The sequence below is a fragment of the Scylla paramamosain genome, chromosome 30 (genome assembly GCF_035594125.1).
Source record: "Scylla paramamosain isolate STU-SP2022 chromosome 30, ASM3559412v1, whole genome shotgun sequence".
Taxonomy (NCBI): Eukaryota; Metazoa; Arthropoda; class Malacostraca; order Decapoda; family Portunidae; genus Scylla; species Scylla paramamosain.
Genome location: NC_087180.1, coordinates 16,867,970 through 16,882,049, shown reverse-complemented (window position 1 = coordinate 16,882,049; position 14,080 = coordinate 16,867,970). Strand labels below are relative to the sequence as shown.

The following is a 14,080-nucleotide window of genomic DNA, read 5'->3' as shown; positions in this document are numbered from 1 at the left end:
TACCACAGAATGCTTGAGTGTACTTCAACATACTTACAGGAAAACATATTCTGGAGTCTCACTGCTGTTGGTTTTGAAGCGAGCACGGGCCTGTATGAAGCAGAAGGTCTGCTCGTCGCTCCCTGCAATGATACAACAAGTAAGTTGCTGAGATAAAATTTTGAACACATCACTAACTCATATTTACCTAGAAATGCAGTAAAAACTTTGACACATTACCAGACTGTCTTAATTTCAAAGTTATAATAGTGTATATAGTTATCATATTTAAAGGAATGTTAACTATGAGTGTGCTCAGTAATCCATGATATTCAGTGTCTCAGTACCAGTGATAGTATAAGTAGTAGATGACTAGGAGATCCAGTTAACAGGCCTTTGATCCATAAGTATTACTAATATTGTACAAAAGGTTTATTGTACTCTAAATGCATCTCTGTGATCAAGCAGCAACAGCATCCCTTTGATCTCATCTCCACATCATGACCCTCTACAGAAAATAACAACCCAACACCGGGTAATATAGCACCTAGTGACTGATATTACTGAATCAGAAGATTGTTTTTCTCAAAGAGCATCATTGTGATATTGTAGCAGCAGCATCTCTCAGATCTCATCTTCTGTGATGCTCTCCAAAACACAACCGGTAGTGATCGAAGAGAGGGAAGCTGAACCATCTAATCTAATTTATCTGAGGTCAACGTTGGCTGTATTAGCATCTTTGATAAATTATGGTTATGTCCTTTACTGTTTACAACCGGCAGGAGATTGAAGGCTGAAGTTAGATGGTGCGTGAACGAGTGTACTTGACAGGAAATTGCATGTATGTAGCATTAATGAAACCAAATGCTACTGCGTCATCCCTCAAGGCTATCAACAGCTACTAACAACAAATAACTGTGACGGGAAGGAAGGGAAGCTTAATCCTACAAGCATCATCATCTCCGCCCGGTCATTAGTCTCCTTTACTTATCCGCATGGCTTTTATGGGTTTCAATAACTTCTCATCCCTTCCTTCTATACCACAACATAATTTCTTGTTCTTTTCCCTCTCCTTCCTTTAGTTCCCAGACTTGTCCGAATGTATCGATCATCACGGCGGGAAGGGAAGCCTCGAGCGGGCGTCGGGAGGCGGCAGCGGCCCTCCCCCTCAATCCCCTTGACCTCCTCCTCCACACAAAGCCTTCTCCCACACCTCCCTTATACCACAACCCCCTTACAACTCACCCCCCTAATAGCTACCCACATACTACCACCATATACCAGATTTGTCTGTATGGTTAACATGGTGGTGAGGGAGAAATTAGCAGGCATTCGAGCCCCCAGTCACGCAATCGGATCAGTGACGTGTCCGCCATTCCCTTGCTGCTCCTCAACAAAACACGAACACTAAACACAACACTCCATTGCACCAGTAACTCACAAGGGAAGTCCGGCTCCATCACGCCAGCCCGCTCTCCAGTATCATTTGAGCCAGGGTATCAGTGGTATAGGGTGCAACAGCACGGCACTGACACGCTACAGGGAAAACAGGACTAGGAGAAGTTACATCGTAGCCGAGGTCCTCCAGACGCCACCCGCCATTTGGGACGCGCTAGTCACATTCGAGATGCTGCAAATAAACATCCTCTACTTCTCATCCATTCTCCAGTTTCCAAGTTCTAAGTGACTCTGATGTCATATGCAAATTTTTAAATGGCTGTACTCGTTTGGGTTTGGGATAATGAGTTTTTTTTCGTTCAGTAGCAACTTTTTTGTCAGGGATTTGCGCGGAAGTTTAAAAATCTCTCATCCTCTTCTCCCCCATTCTCCAGCTTCCAGCCAAATGACTCTGTTGCCATATGTGAAATTCTGAATTGCTTTATTTGTTTTGGTTTGGGGAAACTTAGTTTTTGCATTCAACATTTTTTTTTTTTCTGGGGTTCTGGCGGGCGTTCAAAAATCTTTCGGTTTCAATGTGAACTAATATCTGATATATAGCTAAAATATACAGTTTCAGTTCAAAGTTCATCGTGAACTCTACCTAAACATTTAGTATTGTTTATAGCGCAGTAATAAATCGTGTTATGGCGGCAAAACCACGGTAGTACGTATCATGTATTGCTATACATGATAGAGAGGTGGCCCACAAAAGGTACTTAAGCCTTCCATCACCAGAATCTCATGCACTTTATATTTCTGCCCGGAACCATGCCAAGTCTGTTCTCCAACTAGCCAAAAACTCCTTCATTAACAGAAAATATCAAAACCTTTCAAGATCTAACTCCCCTCGTGATTTCTGGCATCTAGCCAAAAATATCTCCAATAACTTTGCTTCTTCTTCTTTCCCTCCTCTATTTCAACCAGATGGCACCACTGCTATCACATCTATTTCTAAAGCTGAACTCTTCGCTCAAACCTTTGCTAAAAACTCTACCTTGGACGATTCTGGGCTTGTTCCTTCCTCTCCTCCACCCTCTGACTAAGTCATGCCACGTATTAAAATTCTTCGCAATGATGTTTTCCATGCCCTCGCTGGCCTAAACCCTCGGAAGGCTTATGGACCTGATGGGGTCCCTCCTATTGTTCTCCGAAACTGTGCCTCCGTGCTTGCACCTTGCCTAGTCAAACTCTTTCAGCTCTGTCTGTCAACATCTACCTTTCCTTCTTGCTGGGAGTTTGCCTACATTCAACCTGTTCCTAAAAAGGGTGACCGTTCTAATCTCTCAGACTACCGTCCTGTTGCTTTAATTTCCTGCCTATCTAAAGTTTTTGAATCTATCCTCAACAGGAAGATTCTTAAACATCTATCACTTCACAACCTTCTATCTGATCGCCAGTATGGGGTTCCGTCAAGGCCGCTCTACTGGTGATCTTCTGGCTTTCCTTACTGAGTCTTGGTCATCCTCTTTAAAAGATTTTGGTGAAACTTTTGCTGTTGCCTTGGACATATCAAAAGCTTTTGATAGAGTCTGGCACAAAGCTTTGATTTCCAAACTACCCTCCTACGGTTTCTATCCTTCTCTCTGTAACTTCATCTCAAGTTTCCTTTCTGACCGTTCTATTGCTGCTGTGGTAGACGGTCACTGTTCTTCTCCTAAATCTATTAACAGTGGTGTTCCTCAGAGTTCTGTCCTGTCACCCATTCTCTTCTTATTATTCATTAATGATCTTCTAAACCAAACTTCTTGTCCTATCCACTCCTACGCTGATGATACCACCCTGCACTTTTCCATGTCTTTTCATAGACGTCCAACCCTTCAGGAGATAAACATATCACGCAGGGAAGCCACAGAACGCTTGACTTCTGATCTTTCTAAAATTTCTGATTGGGCCAGAGCAAACTTGGTATTGTTCAATGCCTCAAAAACTCAATTCCTCCATCTATCAACTCGACACAACCTTCCAGACAACTATCCCCTCTTCTTCAATGACACTCAGCTGTCCCCCTCTTCTACACTGAACATCCTCGGTCTGTCCTTTACTTATAATCTGAACTGGAAACTTCACATCTCATCTCTAGCTAAAACAGCTTCTATGAAGTTAGGTGTTCTGAGACGTCTCCGCCAGTTTTTCTCACCTCCCCAGCTGCTAACTCTGTACAAGGGTCTTATCCGTCCATGTATGGAGTATGTTTCACATGTCTGGGGAGGTTCCACTAATACTGCTCTTCTAGACAGGGTGGAATCAAAAGCTTTTCGTCTCATCAACTCCTCTCCTCTAACTGACTGTCTTCAGCCTCTCTCTCACCGCTGCAATGTTGCATATCTAGCTGTCTTCTACCGCTATTTTCATGCTAACTGCTCTTCTGATCTTGCTAACTGCATGCCTCCCCTCCTTCCGCGGCCTCGCTGCACAAGACTTTCTTCTTTCTTTCACCCCTATTCTGTCCACCTCTCTAACGCAAGAGTTAACCAGTATTCTCAATCATTCATCCCTTTCTCTGGTAAACTCTGGAACTCCCTGCCTGCTTCTGTATTTCCACCTTCCTATGACTTGAATTCCTTCAAGAGGGAGGTTTCAAGACACTTCTTCATCAATTTTTGACCACTGCTTTGACCCTTTTATGGGACTGACATTTCAGTGGGCATTTTTTTTATTAGATTTTTGTTACCCTTGGCCAGTGTCCTTCCTACATAAAAAAAAAAAAATCATGTAAGGCATGGCGTTGGGAGCACCTAGCGATCTGCTGCTCTGGCTCACGTTGCCCACTACCACATATTTCAGCCGGTCTTGTTATTCCGATACCTCGATCACCGACGTTTTAAGTAAAGCTCTCTTGAAGCAGTGGTCGCCTGCTTGTATTGCTGGCCGGATGGTAGAGGGCTGCTTAAGGATAGTAGCTTTCCTTCGCCAGAACTTTCACTGTCAACATTTCAGGACGGACTTAATGCGTAATTTTTGTGTCTACATTATGATATCCCGAGACGCTTCACTGTAACATCAATGTGAGTTTGCGTTTATGCTAATTTACTACCTACTTGTACTATAATTATCTTGTAACTACCTAACAAGCACTGTAAGGATATGCATATTCAGTCTGAAATATTATACTGATGTTTGTGGGATAGAACAACAGATAAGGGATCAAGGCTAATAATGTTACTTATAAGAAAGGAGACAGGGAGTAATTGATTCTAAAATAAGGTAATAGATGACTGGAGTAGACCAAGTTAACCACCTGTTAGCACACAGTAACAGGCTGGTTAAAGGTAATATTAAACAACTTGGCGTACGGGGACGATACATAGACATGGATAAATATAAACATTACACAGAGACTGCCACGTGTAGATCAATTTGGTTCTTGCAGCTTCCCTTATTACGTTCTAGGACATTAATGCAAGACTCAAGATCGCAAGTGTCATCGTCATCATCAGGCGTGTCCTTCGAGGTGTCATGGCGGCTGGCTGTTTACACCTGGGACGCGCCACTTATCTTTGCAGGATTTAGCAGGTAAGAATGCCCATCACACTCACCTGACACGTGGAATAAGGGAATTACAAGCCTGTGGTTAATTCAGAATACTTAGACACACATGAAATAAGCTGGCAAGGGTTATAATGTGTGTGTTGTCAAGGGCGCGGCAGCTTAATGATTAATTTCTTCAACCTGTGCTTCTTTTTCTGCCTGGTGTGGTGTTTTTCCAGGCCCGGGGTGTGGTGCTTGTCATTGTGAGTCGTGAGGCTATGAGAGTTCGCCAGTTGTAACTCGCGTCTGTGTGATCTATGCTGCTGTTATTGTTGCTTTACTTGTTCTCCCCCGTGTTGGTTGTCAAGTTGGTCTGTGTTGATGTTTAATTCATACAGTGACGGAAGACGTGGTTAGAATCTGATTACCGTGAAGATGGCCTCTCTCTCTCTCTCTCTCTCTCTCTCTCTCTCTCTCTCTCTCTCTCTCTCTCTCTCTCTCTCTCTCTCTCTCTCTCTCTCTCTCTCTCTCTCATATGAGAATAGCAAGGTCGCATTTTTTACGACAACAAGGCAAGATCACTCACATTTTGGTATTCTTGTAGGCATTCTTACTCTCCCACCAGTTTCCGCATGGCTTGTGAAACTGTGAGAGAATAGAAATTGATACACTTTTCCTGCCTCACATTTTATAGTGGATAAAGTGTCCCTCCCACCACACTCCTGGCAGGGCAGCAGTAAGGGATAGGGTGACATCAGAGAGAGAGAGAGAATAGGCTATACTTCTGCATGTACTGAATATAAACCTTGCCATTTTTAGTAATGCATTTAATTATGTTTGGTTTTCAGCGGTGAGCGAAAATGAGAAGGGAGTCAAGCAATTTTTAAAAAAATTTTTTACGGTTTTGAGTAAATGAAAATTGAAAACAGGGAACTGCTCTAGATATAATTCATTCATGTTCTGTCACAGCACGTTTGACCTCATTTACAGAGGAAGTATGGTTGAAAATCCCAGTTTCTTTATTTCCCTGTGATAGAGGAGAGATATTGTAAGTCTCCCACAAAAAAAAAAGGCAGAAATATGGGTTGTCCAACATCCACTTGACAGCAGCAAGGTGACATTTCACTTTTAATATTTGCGAAGTGATGCATTTGTTCTGTCACACTGTTAATGGTGGTGAAGCAACATGTCTCTTCCACGATGCATTGGAGAGAGAGAGAAAAAAAAAATAATAAAAAGGCCACTTAACTGCATATATTGCCAATGAATACAACACCTACCTTTACCTTTAATAGCACATCTAATTATCAGCTGTGGTTTTCAGTGGTGAAGGAAAATGTCCAACATCCACCTGGGGCTGCCGTACCCTGGGGGTGTTGTTGACCACTCCAGTAACCTGGCCAATGACATTGGTGTGCTGTACCTCAATGATGAGTACAGTGATGTCACCCTGCAGGTCAACGGGCAGGCCTTCCACGCACACAAAGTCATCCTGGCCGCTCGCAGTCAGTACTTTCGGTGAGGCGCAGAAAAAGATTGTATTGCCCATTGTAAGACTGTTAGAATAGCACTTGTATATCCATAAATCAACATAGTGAAGCATATTTACACACATTCAAGACTAACATTTGTAGAAACTAGATACAATTTACCATTGGATTGCCTGCATGCAGTTTTTTTTCTGATAGATGATGCTCTGAATTGTCTTGTGACATGATTAATTTGACAAAGTAGTCTCTAAAACTACAAATTATCTTCACAAAAGCAGAGACACAGCTCACTCTGTCATGAAGGCAAGTAGCATATAAAGTGTTGCACATGTAGCATTGAAAGTAACAGCTGAAAATAAAGAAATTGCCTACAAAAACATGGATGACAGTGGAGCATGTCAGCAGAGGATGCAGCCAATCATATGCATTTTTCACATGACCTAAACCCAGTCCATTGCTGAGTAGTTCATTAGAATATAAGAAATAACACTAGACATGTTTCCTCTTCAGAGCCTTGCTGTTTGGAGGTCTTCGGGAGAGTCACCAAGCTGTTGTGGAGATAAAGGACACTAACCTGACTGCCTTCAAGGTCCTGCTAAGGTACATTTACACCGGCTGGGTCAGTCTAGGCTCAGAAAAGGTTAGTGATGGTGGGTGGGTGTGTTTTATGTGTCTGTTAGTGACTTAAGTTTTTATTATTCTACCAGTTAAAAGTAATGATGAGCATTTGTCATAGTTACTCATGGGAAGTGTTATTTCTTGAGCTTTTCTCCCTTTTTCAATTATGTTAAGTGTGGAGTTGGTATCTAATTGTACTTAGGCACTTTCTTGCTAAAGGCTCAAGACCTACTGCCCGGAGCATTCAAATAAACCTTCCTTAACATTACAGGAGGAGACGGTCCTTGAGATACTTGGCCTTGCTCACCAGTATGGCTTTGAGGACCTGGAGGCAGCCATCTGTGACTACCTGAAGGATGCCCTGTGTATCCCCAACGTGTGTGTCATTTACGATATGGCGACACTCTATTCCCTCTGCAACCTGAAGGCTGTGTGTGAGGACTTCATGGATAAGAATGCACTTCCAATCCTCAACCATGAGTCCTTCTACTCCCTCTCTCCTGTGAGTAGCTGATGAAAGGTGTAATTGTAAGAAAAGGAATGAAGGAAGATTGAAAAGTTTTAAAATGCTCAGGGAATAGCTCTCTCTCTCTCTTTTGCTACTGTAAGTGTTTGATTCTCACATAGACTGCCTGAGATAATTTAAGCAGAATGAGTCTTGTCAAAAGATGCATTTAATTTATAGCTTTCAAAGTGTTATGACACATTTTAAGACTTATGAAATATTCAGATTTTGTCATAAAGGTGGAAACAAAATAATTTTACATTGATGACTGGTCTTTTCCTCAGGCATAAAAATCACATGGTACTCACAAAGTTATGGAAATTTTTAGTTTTGTATTTTATTCCTGACATTTCAGTCATGTATTTTATTCCAGACATTCTCCCAGAAGTGTGCCAAGATTCTATATTTTCAGATATTTTGCATATTTTATTATTTCCTAAACATAATATTCCCATTTATTTATTTATTCTTACATTTTTACATCTGTTTTTATTAGGTGCATTTTTAGCTTATTATTTTTCACAAACCATTTATCTTTCTGTTGTTAATCCTTCATATGGTCATTACAGTCAGCCCTGAAGGCCATCATCAGCCGCGACTCCTTCTGTGCCCCTGAGGTCCACATCTTCCAGGGTGTGTATGAGTGGGTGGAGCGCAGCACAGACCTCTCCCCAGAGCAGACCCAGGAAATACTCTCCCAGATCAGGCTGCCCCTCATCAGCCTCTCGGTGAGTCAGGCTGGTTTGTGGGCAATATTACATTTTTTTGTTTTACTCAAGTCATAGAAAGTAAAGAAGTGAGATGTTTGGAGGGATTACTGTACAGCTTGGAGTGTCAGCAGTCATGTCTTTCTTTTGTGTGCGTTGTCACAAGAAAAGGTGTGCCGAACTTATGGTGAGGAATAGTTAAGGTGAAACTCCATAATATGAAATTGATTGGAATACATGCACACATACATATACCAAGGCTGTCTCCCTCAAAAAGGTGGGTAGCCAAAACAAGGCACACAGCTTTCACATTCACACTTATTCACACCACTCTCAGCCCCTTGGCCCCCGACGGAGAAGAGAAAGTACTCCTGCCCTCACTTTACAGGGATCAACTGCACAGCTTGGACAGTTTGGCCTGGGACAAGGCTCCTTTATAGCAAGTACCTTTCCCTACCACACCTGATTGCTCTACACCTGTGTGAGGCTATCTGTGTGTGGCACCTCCCTCGGAGGTGGCAGGGCTGTGTCATAACTGAAACTCACAACTCTCCATTCACTTCTGTCATACACAATCATTCTACTGTCCTCCAGTGTCAGTATTCTTCTCTTTAAGGCTTCCACACTATTTATCCATCCCTTACATGATTTACCTTGCAAGTTCACACATTTCATTTGATTTTACTATCTTTTCACCAGCCTATCATCCTCAGTTGTCAATACATTCAAATGATCTCAGCACACACTGTCCTGCTTATCCTGCAGTCTCTCTCACATACCCATTCCCTTCTCACCACCTCATATCTGACTCTGTCTGTCTGAGTTACTCCACACATACTCCTTAGACTTCTCATCTCCATTATGTAAGAATATAAGAAAATAAGGGAAGCTGTAAGAAGCCATCAGGCCTACATGTGGCAATCCCTGTATGAAACATGCCTACCTATTTCTACTTATCATCCTCATCCATAAATATGTCTAATCTGCTTTTAAAGTTCCCTAATGACTGAGCACTAACATGATTATGGAGTGTATTCCATTGATTTACTATATTTGAGAGCTGATTCCTTCTTACCTCTTTTGAAGTAACTTTTTCAAGCTTGAATCCATTATTTCTTGGTCTATCCTGATTGCTAATTCTGAGAATTTTGCTAACATGCTCTTTTTATATCCCCCTATACCATTTAAAAACTTTTATCAGGTTCCCTTTTAACCGGTGCCTCTTTTTCCCATACTTCAAGTTTCAGCACTGTATAGTGCAGTAGGCATTACTAACTCTTCATGCAGTATTCTCTTCACACTCATTCTTAGTGCCCAACTCTCAGGCAAGTCTTTTCATACCTTGTAACACTTCCTGCTTTCTTACCCTAGCTCTAACCTCTGTCTCTTCTCCATCCACAGCCACTGTAGATCCATGATATTTGAAACAATAATTAGAATAGTTATATGAATTTCTTTTCCAGGACCTCCTTAATGTTGTCAGACCTACAGGCCTCATCTCCCCTGACCAGATCCTTGATGCCATTAAGGCCAAGAATGAGTCGAGGGACATGGACCTTCAGTACCGTGGCTACCTCAGTAAGTTGTGACGCCTCAGCTGGGGTCTTTACAGTCAGATCCATTTCTCACATGATTTGCTCTGTCTTGTGTTTTAAGTATGAATATTGAGTGTCCTGTCCCTGCAGTGCCTGGGGAGAATGTGGCAGTGCAGAGCAAGGGAGCACAAGTACTTCAAGGGGAGATGCGGGCCAATCTCCTGGATGGCAACGTCTCCACCTATGACATGGACCGAGGCTTCACCCGGCACCCCATCGACGACAATAATGGGCAGGGAATCCTAGTGAAGCTGGGGATGCAGTGTATCATCAACCACATGAGGATGATGCTGTGGGACAAAGACCAACGGTAGGATGTACACCACTAGGCACTGTTTTAGCCACTCAGACATTGCTTTCATTTCAGATACATTAACAGGATGAATATGAGCAAGTTTCTTCTTGGTATGTTGAAATCTTTTAATTTTCTGGTTGAAAGCATCATATTTGTGTGACATGGAGCATCTTACAAGCATTGTGTTAAAATGATGAGTAGACTTTTTGCCAAATTCTACAGCTTTCAGATATTATTGTTTGTATTCTAATATGGCTTTCCCAGTAGGGGTTACTCCTATTACATCGAAGTGTCCATGGACCAGAAGGATTGGGTGAGGGTTGTGGACCACACGCGGTACCACTGTCGGTCGTGGCAGTACCTCTACTTCCCAGCGCGTGTAGTGCGGTACATACGCATTGTGGGGACCAACAACACTGTCAACAGGGTGTTCCATGTGGTGGCCTTTGAGGCGTACTACTCCAAGCAGGAAGTGGAGCTGCACAAGGGACTCATAAGTTAGTTGTTGCCACTAAGGTTTATTTTTTATTGTTCCCAACTATCTCCATTTTCTTTTGTTCCTAATCTCTCCATTTGGTATAAAATTAGCTCCAATTTTTTATTAGATTGTTTTCAGACAAGTATTGATGTAAGGACAGTAATAAGTAATTTTCAGACAGGTATTGATACAAGGTCAGTATGGTCAATTTTTATGCCATGTTTCAGTTCCACGGGAGAACGTGGCGCTGGTGACCAAGAGTGCACTGGTGCTGGAGGGAGTGAGTCGTTCGCGCAACAACCTCCTCAATGGGGACATCCACCACTACGACTGGGACTCTGGCTACACCTGCCACCAGCTGGGCTCTGGTTCCATCTGTGTGCAGCTGGGACAGGCCTACTGGCTCTCCTCCTGCAAGTAAGGACACCAAATATTTTTAGCACACCATACTGAACCAGTATTTTCAGGGTGTTATAACTTTATTACTGATTATCCTGCTACTGAATTGCAATGATGTCTGGAAACAAAATTTGCACTCTAGAAATTTCGTAGTACAGTTCATCCCTGTTTTCAGATTGTTGCTATGGGACTGTGATGACCGTTCCTACAGTTACTACATCGAGGCCTCTGTGAACAACAGGGACTGGGAGCTCATAGTGGATAAGACGCGAGAGGCATGTCGGTCCTGGCAGACTCTCACCTTTGCTCCAAGAGCAATTGTTTACTTCAAGATTGTTGGAACATTCAACACAGCTAATGAGGTACCTGTCTGTCCTTAGTAGTTGGACTCTGTATGTGTAGATCATGAATGTGGAAGTTCATTTAGTTATATTACATCCATTATTATTATAAAGACAGAGAGAGAAAGCACACATCCTGTACTCATATGAGGTGTAGGCTCAGTTTAGCTGGCCATTTTGTCATCATCTTGGCCTGAATCTTCTCTGCAAGGCTTTTTTCTTTCTCAGTAACCAGTTTTTGTTGCTGAAAACCAGGGTGTGTGGTTCAGTGTACAGTTATTTTGTCACGGAAAAAAGTGTACCGTGAAACAGACCAGATCCCCTAAGCATGCACATAAGTAATTTTAATTTGAAATGGGGCACATCACCCCCATGCTGCAAAATACCTGGCAGTGGATCCAACATGCTGTTTTGCTTCAGGTTTTCCACTGCGTCCACTTTGAGGCACCAGCACAAGTTGGGTCAGAAAACCGGCCCCGTGTGAAAGGCTTTGACCATGCAGTTGCTCCTGTGCGGCCCCATCCCTCTGGAGGCAGCATCGAGGATGGAAGAGGTTCTCCTGCAGGTGCTGAGGCTGTGGTGGTGGATTCCAACCTTGTTGCTCTGGAGGCAGGACCTGTAAGAGAGAGACTAGGTAGCACTGCCAGATCTGACCACTCAGAGGAAAGCAGGATGAGGGAGGAGGGAGCAGTAGTGAGAGTAAGGGAAGAAGGAGCTGTAGGGAGAGTCTGTGAGGAGGGAAGCATGGGGAGGGTGAGAGAAGATGTGGGTGTTGGGGCCAGAAGAAGAGAAGAGAGGGATGTGAGGACAAGGGCACGGGAGGAAAATCGTGCAGGGAGGAGGAGGGAGGACATAGGAGCAGGGGAGAGAGCAAAAGAACAGTGCCCACGACCACAGACACCACTGCCTGAAGTGGTTGTGGTTCCCGAGCCCAAAGCAAGGCATCCTCGACATCACTGTCTACAAGATGACTCTGATGATGACGAGGAAGAAGAAAGCAAAGACAAGTAATGCTTAATGTGACACTTGGTTAATGGCAACCTGGCAGTAGCAGCAGGAAGTGTAGGGTTAACTTTTTCATCACCTCAAAAAGATGACAATGTGGTACAAAGTCAAAATTATGACTGTAGGTTGTTGCCTAGGGAAGGCTCTGAACAGTGCAGGTCTGTCTGGGCAGGAGCATGTGTGGCCATCATGAGTCTGGTACTACTAGTGGCTGCAGTCATGCTCTGACCATTGTTGCTTCATCCCAAAATATTAGTAACATGACACTTCAATCATTAAGTTTGATATTCTGGCACACAGTGTCTTAATGCCATGAAATTTAAATTCAGAGGTTTGTGGACCTTAACGATATGACTGACAGCACATGCAGTTTGAAATCATGTACTTTATATTGATGTAAAGATATGCAAAATGTATAATTTTGTACCCTTGAAACTAATGAAATTAATAAGACTGCCTTAGTTCAGTCTATGGGTCTGTGGCCACAGGTGGCTAAACTGTAAAGTTTGAGGCTGTGTTCTGTGAATATGAAATGTCACTGACGTCATATTCCTGTAGATAAGTAAATTAAGTAAATTATGAATTTTATGGTATAGCTTCTAAAACATTCTGAAATGATTATTGAGTATGCATCTTAAAGTAATGAATGCTGCAACGAAATGCAAGAATTTATTTAAGGCAGGTGTGAATAGATACCAAAAAGTGAGCATTCTGTGATAATCATGCCATCTACACAAATGAGGCTAAGCTATCAAAGGAAATAAAAGAAAAGTTGGTGAAAATGGAAGTAATTATAGAATTTGTAATTCTCTTGAGGTATTAGTGTGCAGGAATGGCTGTGGTGTAAGAGGTCATGAACTGGAGTGAAATATGTGATCTGTTAGTGACCAGCCTAATTGTTCCTGTCATTCAGTCCCCTGCTGGTGCAAGTCAGCTCCTGCCGACTCTTAGCACCCCTCACCCCCTCACCTGAGCCTCTGCATCCTCTACCCTGCTGATGCTCCTCACTGGTGTCTTACATTTTAATACTCACAGTTATGCATGTTTACTTTTGTTTGTGGTGGTAGCTATTGCAGCCAGTGAGCAGGGCAGGACTGTCAGGCAGGACTGAGGGTAATGAGGAGGGAGAGGTGCGTGTCAGCATGTTTGGCTCTGGGTCAGTCAACTAGGTGTCACAAAGCGATGTATACCTTACTGGTGATCAGAAAAAATGGAGCTTAACTCTATTCGTCATATTCAAACTTTCCTACAGGCAAGAGATATATTTTATGGGACATGTTTTCATTCTTTGTTGGTTTTTACATCAAGAGAGGATCATCCTGCCACTTGTAGTTGTAACGTGGTTATGATTCACAGCATGACCCTTCGTAACACTAGTCTCTCAACCTGCTTCTGGTACGCCTTCTTTGATTTTTTTTTCTGTGCCAAATAAGAGTTTTTTCCCCTTGTAAAAAGCGCATATATTAATTATTGTATAGTTGAGTTGTTGCACAGTTATTCGTTATATAGAAAAGTTCTAATTTATTTCCGTAACTTCCTGTACCTGGCCTAGTTTTTAAGTAGTGCTTTTTTTTTTCTCTAATGTTCATTTGTATAAAGTTCACACATTATCAAGTTATAATAAAGTTAGCATCATCACCTTTCTCAAAGAGTGGAGTGTGTGCCGCCCAGCACTCCTCTACCACTACCTCTGGCATATTCCTTGGTTTTCTAAATAAATACCTTATTAATATGCAACAATAAAATGTATAAGGCATTTC

General features: G+C 42.5%; 3 protein-coding genes across 18 annotated transcripts in view; 1 reads left to right on the top strand and 2 right to left on the bottom strand.

The window, feature by feature from the left end:
* The window catches only part of LOC135115933 (uncharacterized), an 11,182-nt gene extending 9,594 nt beyond the window's left edge, over window positions 1-1,588 (bottom strand). For both annotated transcript variants that reach the window (XM_064033067.1, XM_064033068.1), the window contains exons 1-2: window positions 1,421-1,588; window positions 38-122 (exon numbers count right to left, since the gene is read on the bottom strand). In XM_064033067.1, the coding sequence (XP_063889137.1) occupies window positions 38-122; window positions 1,421-1,439 (104 nt within the window). In that variant the 5' untranslated portion in view covers window positions 1,440-1,588. The remainder of the gene's footprint in view (window positions 1-37; window positions 123-1,420) is intronic.
* LOC135115935 (BTB/POZ domain-containing protein 9-like) lies at window positions 40-14,080 on the top strand. Of its 4 annotated transcripts, none has more exons than XM_064033075.1 (11): window positions 40-139; window positions 4,810-4,932; window positions 6,888-7,017; window positions 7,267-7,497; window positions 8,070-8,228; window positions 9,671-9,785; window positions 9,893-10,112; window positions 10,362-10,594; window positions 10,803-10,992; window positions 11,150-11,336; window positions 11,736-14,080. In XM_064033075.1, the coding sequence occupies exons 2-11, from the start codon at window positions 4,817-4,819 to the stop codon at window positions 12,324-12,326; spliced, it is 2,172 nt and encodes a 723-aa protein (XP_063889145.1). In that variant the 5' UTR covers window positions 40-139; window positions 4,810-4,816; the 3' UTR covers window positions 12,327-14,080. The 4 variants fall into 4 exon arrangements, with proteins under 4 accessions (XP_063889145.1, XP_063889144.1, XP_063889143.1 ...); XM_064033074.1 differs by lacking the exon at window positions 40-139 and adding an exon at window positions 4,408-4,424; XM_064033073.1 differs by lacking the exon at window positions 40-139 and adding an exon at window positions 6,212-6,405 and having other exon boundaries at window positions 10,365-10,594.
* The window catches only part of LOC135115936 (uncharacterized), a 186,746-nt gene continuing 183,265 nt past the window's right edge, over window positions 10,600-14,080 (bottom strand). For all 12 annotated transcript variants that reach the window (XR_010276110.1, XR_010276111.1, XR_010276112.1 and 9 more), the window contains 2 exons: window positions 11,702-11,931; window positions 10,600-10,986 (listed from right to left, as the gene is read on the bottom strand). The gene's annotated coding sequence lies outside the window, so the exon portion shown is untranslated. The remainder of the gene's footprint in view (window positions 10,987-11,701; window positions 11,932-14,080) is intronic.

What these genes read in the sequence shown, in the direction of transcription:
- LOC135115935 (XM_064033072.1), top strand. Translation starts at nt 6,224, where the DNA reads ATGTCCAACATCCACCTGGGGCTGCCGTACCCTGGGGGTGTTGTTGAC. An exon ending in TCAGTCTAGGCTCAGAAAAG is followed by an intron (nt 7,018 to 7,266) that starts GTTAGTGATGGT and finishes TTAACATTACAG; the next exon opens with GAGGAGACGGTCCTTGAGAT. An exon ending in CCTTCTACTCCCTCTCTCCT is followed by an intron (nt 7,498 to 8,069) that starts GTGAGTAGCTGA and finishes TGGTCATTACAG; the next exon opens with TCAGCCCTGAAGGCCATCAT.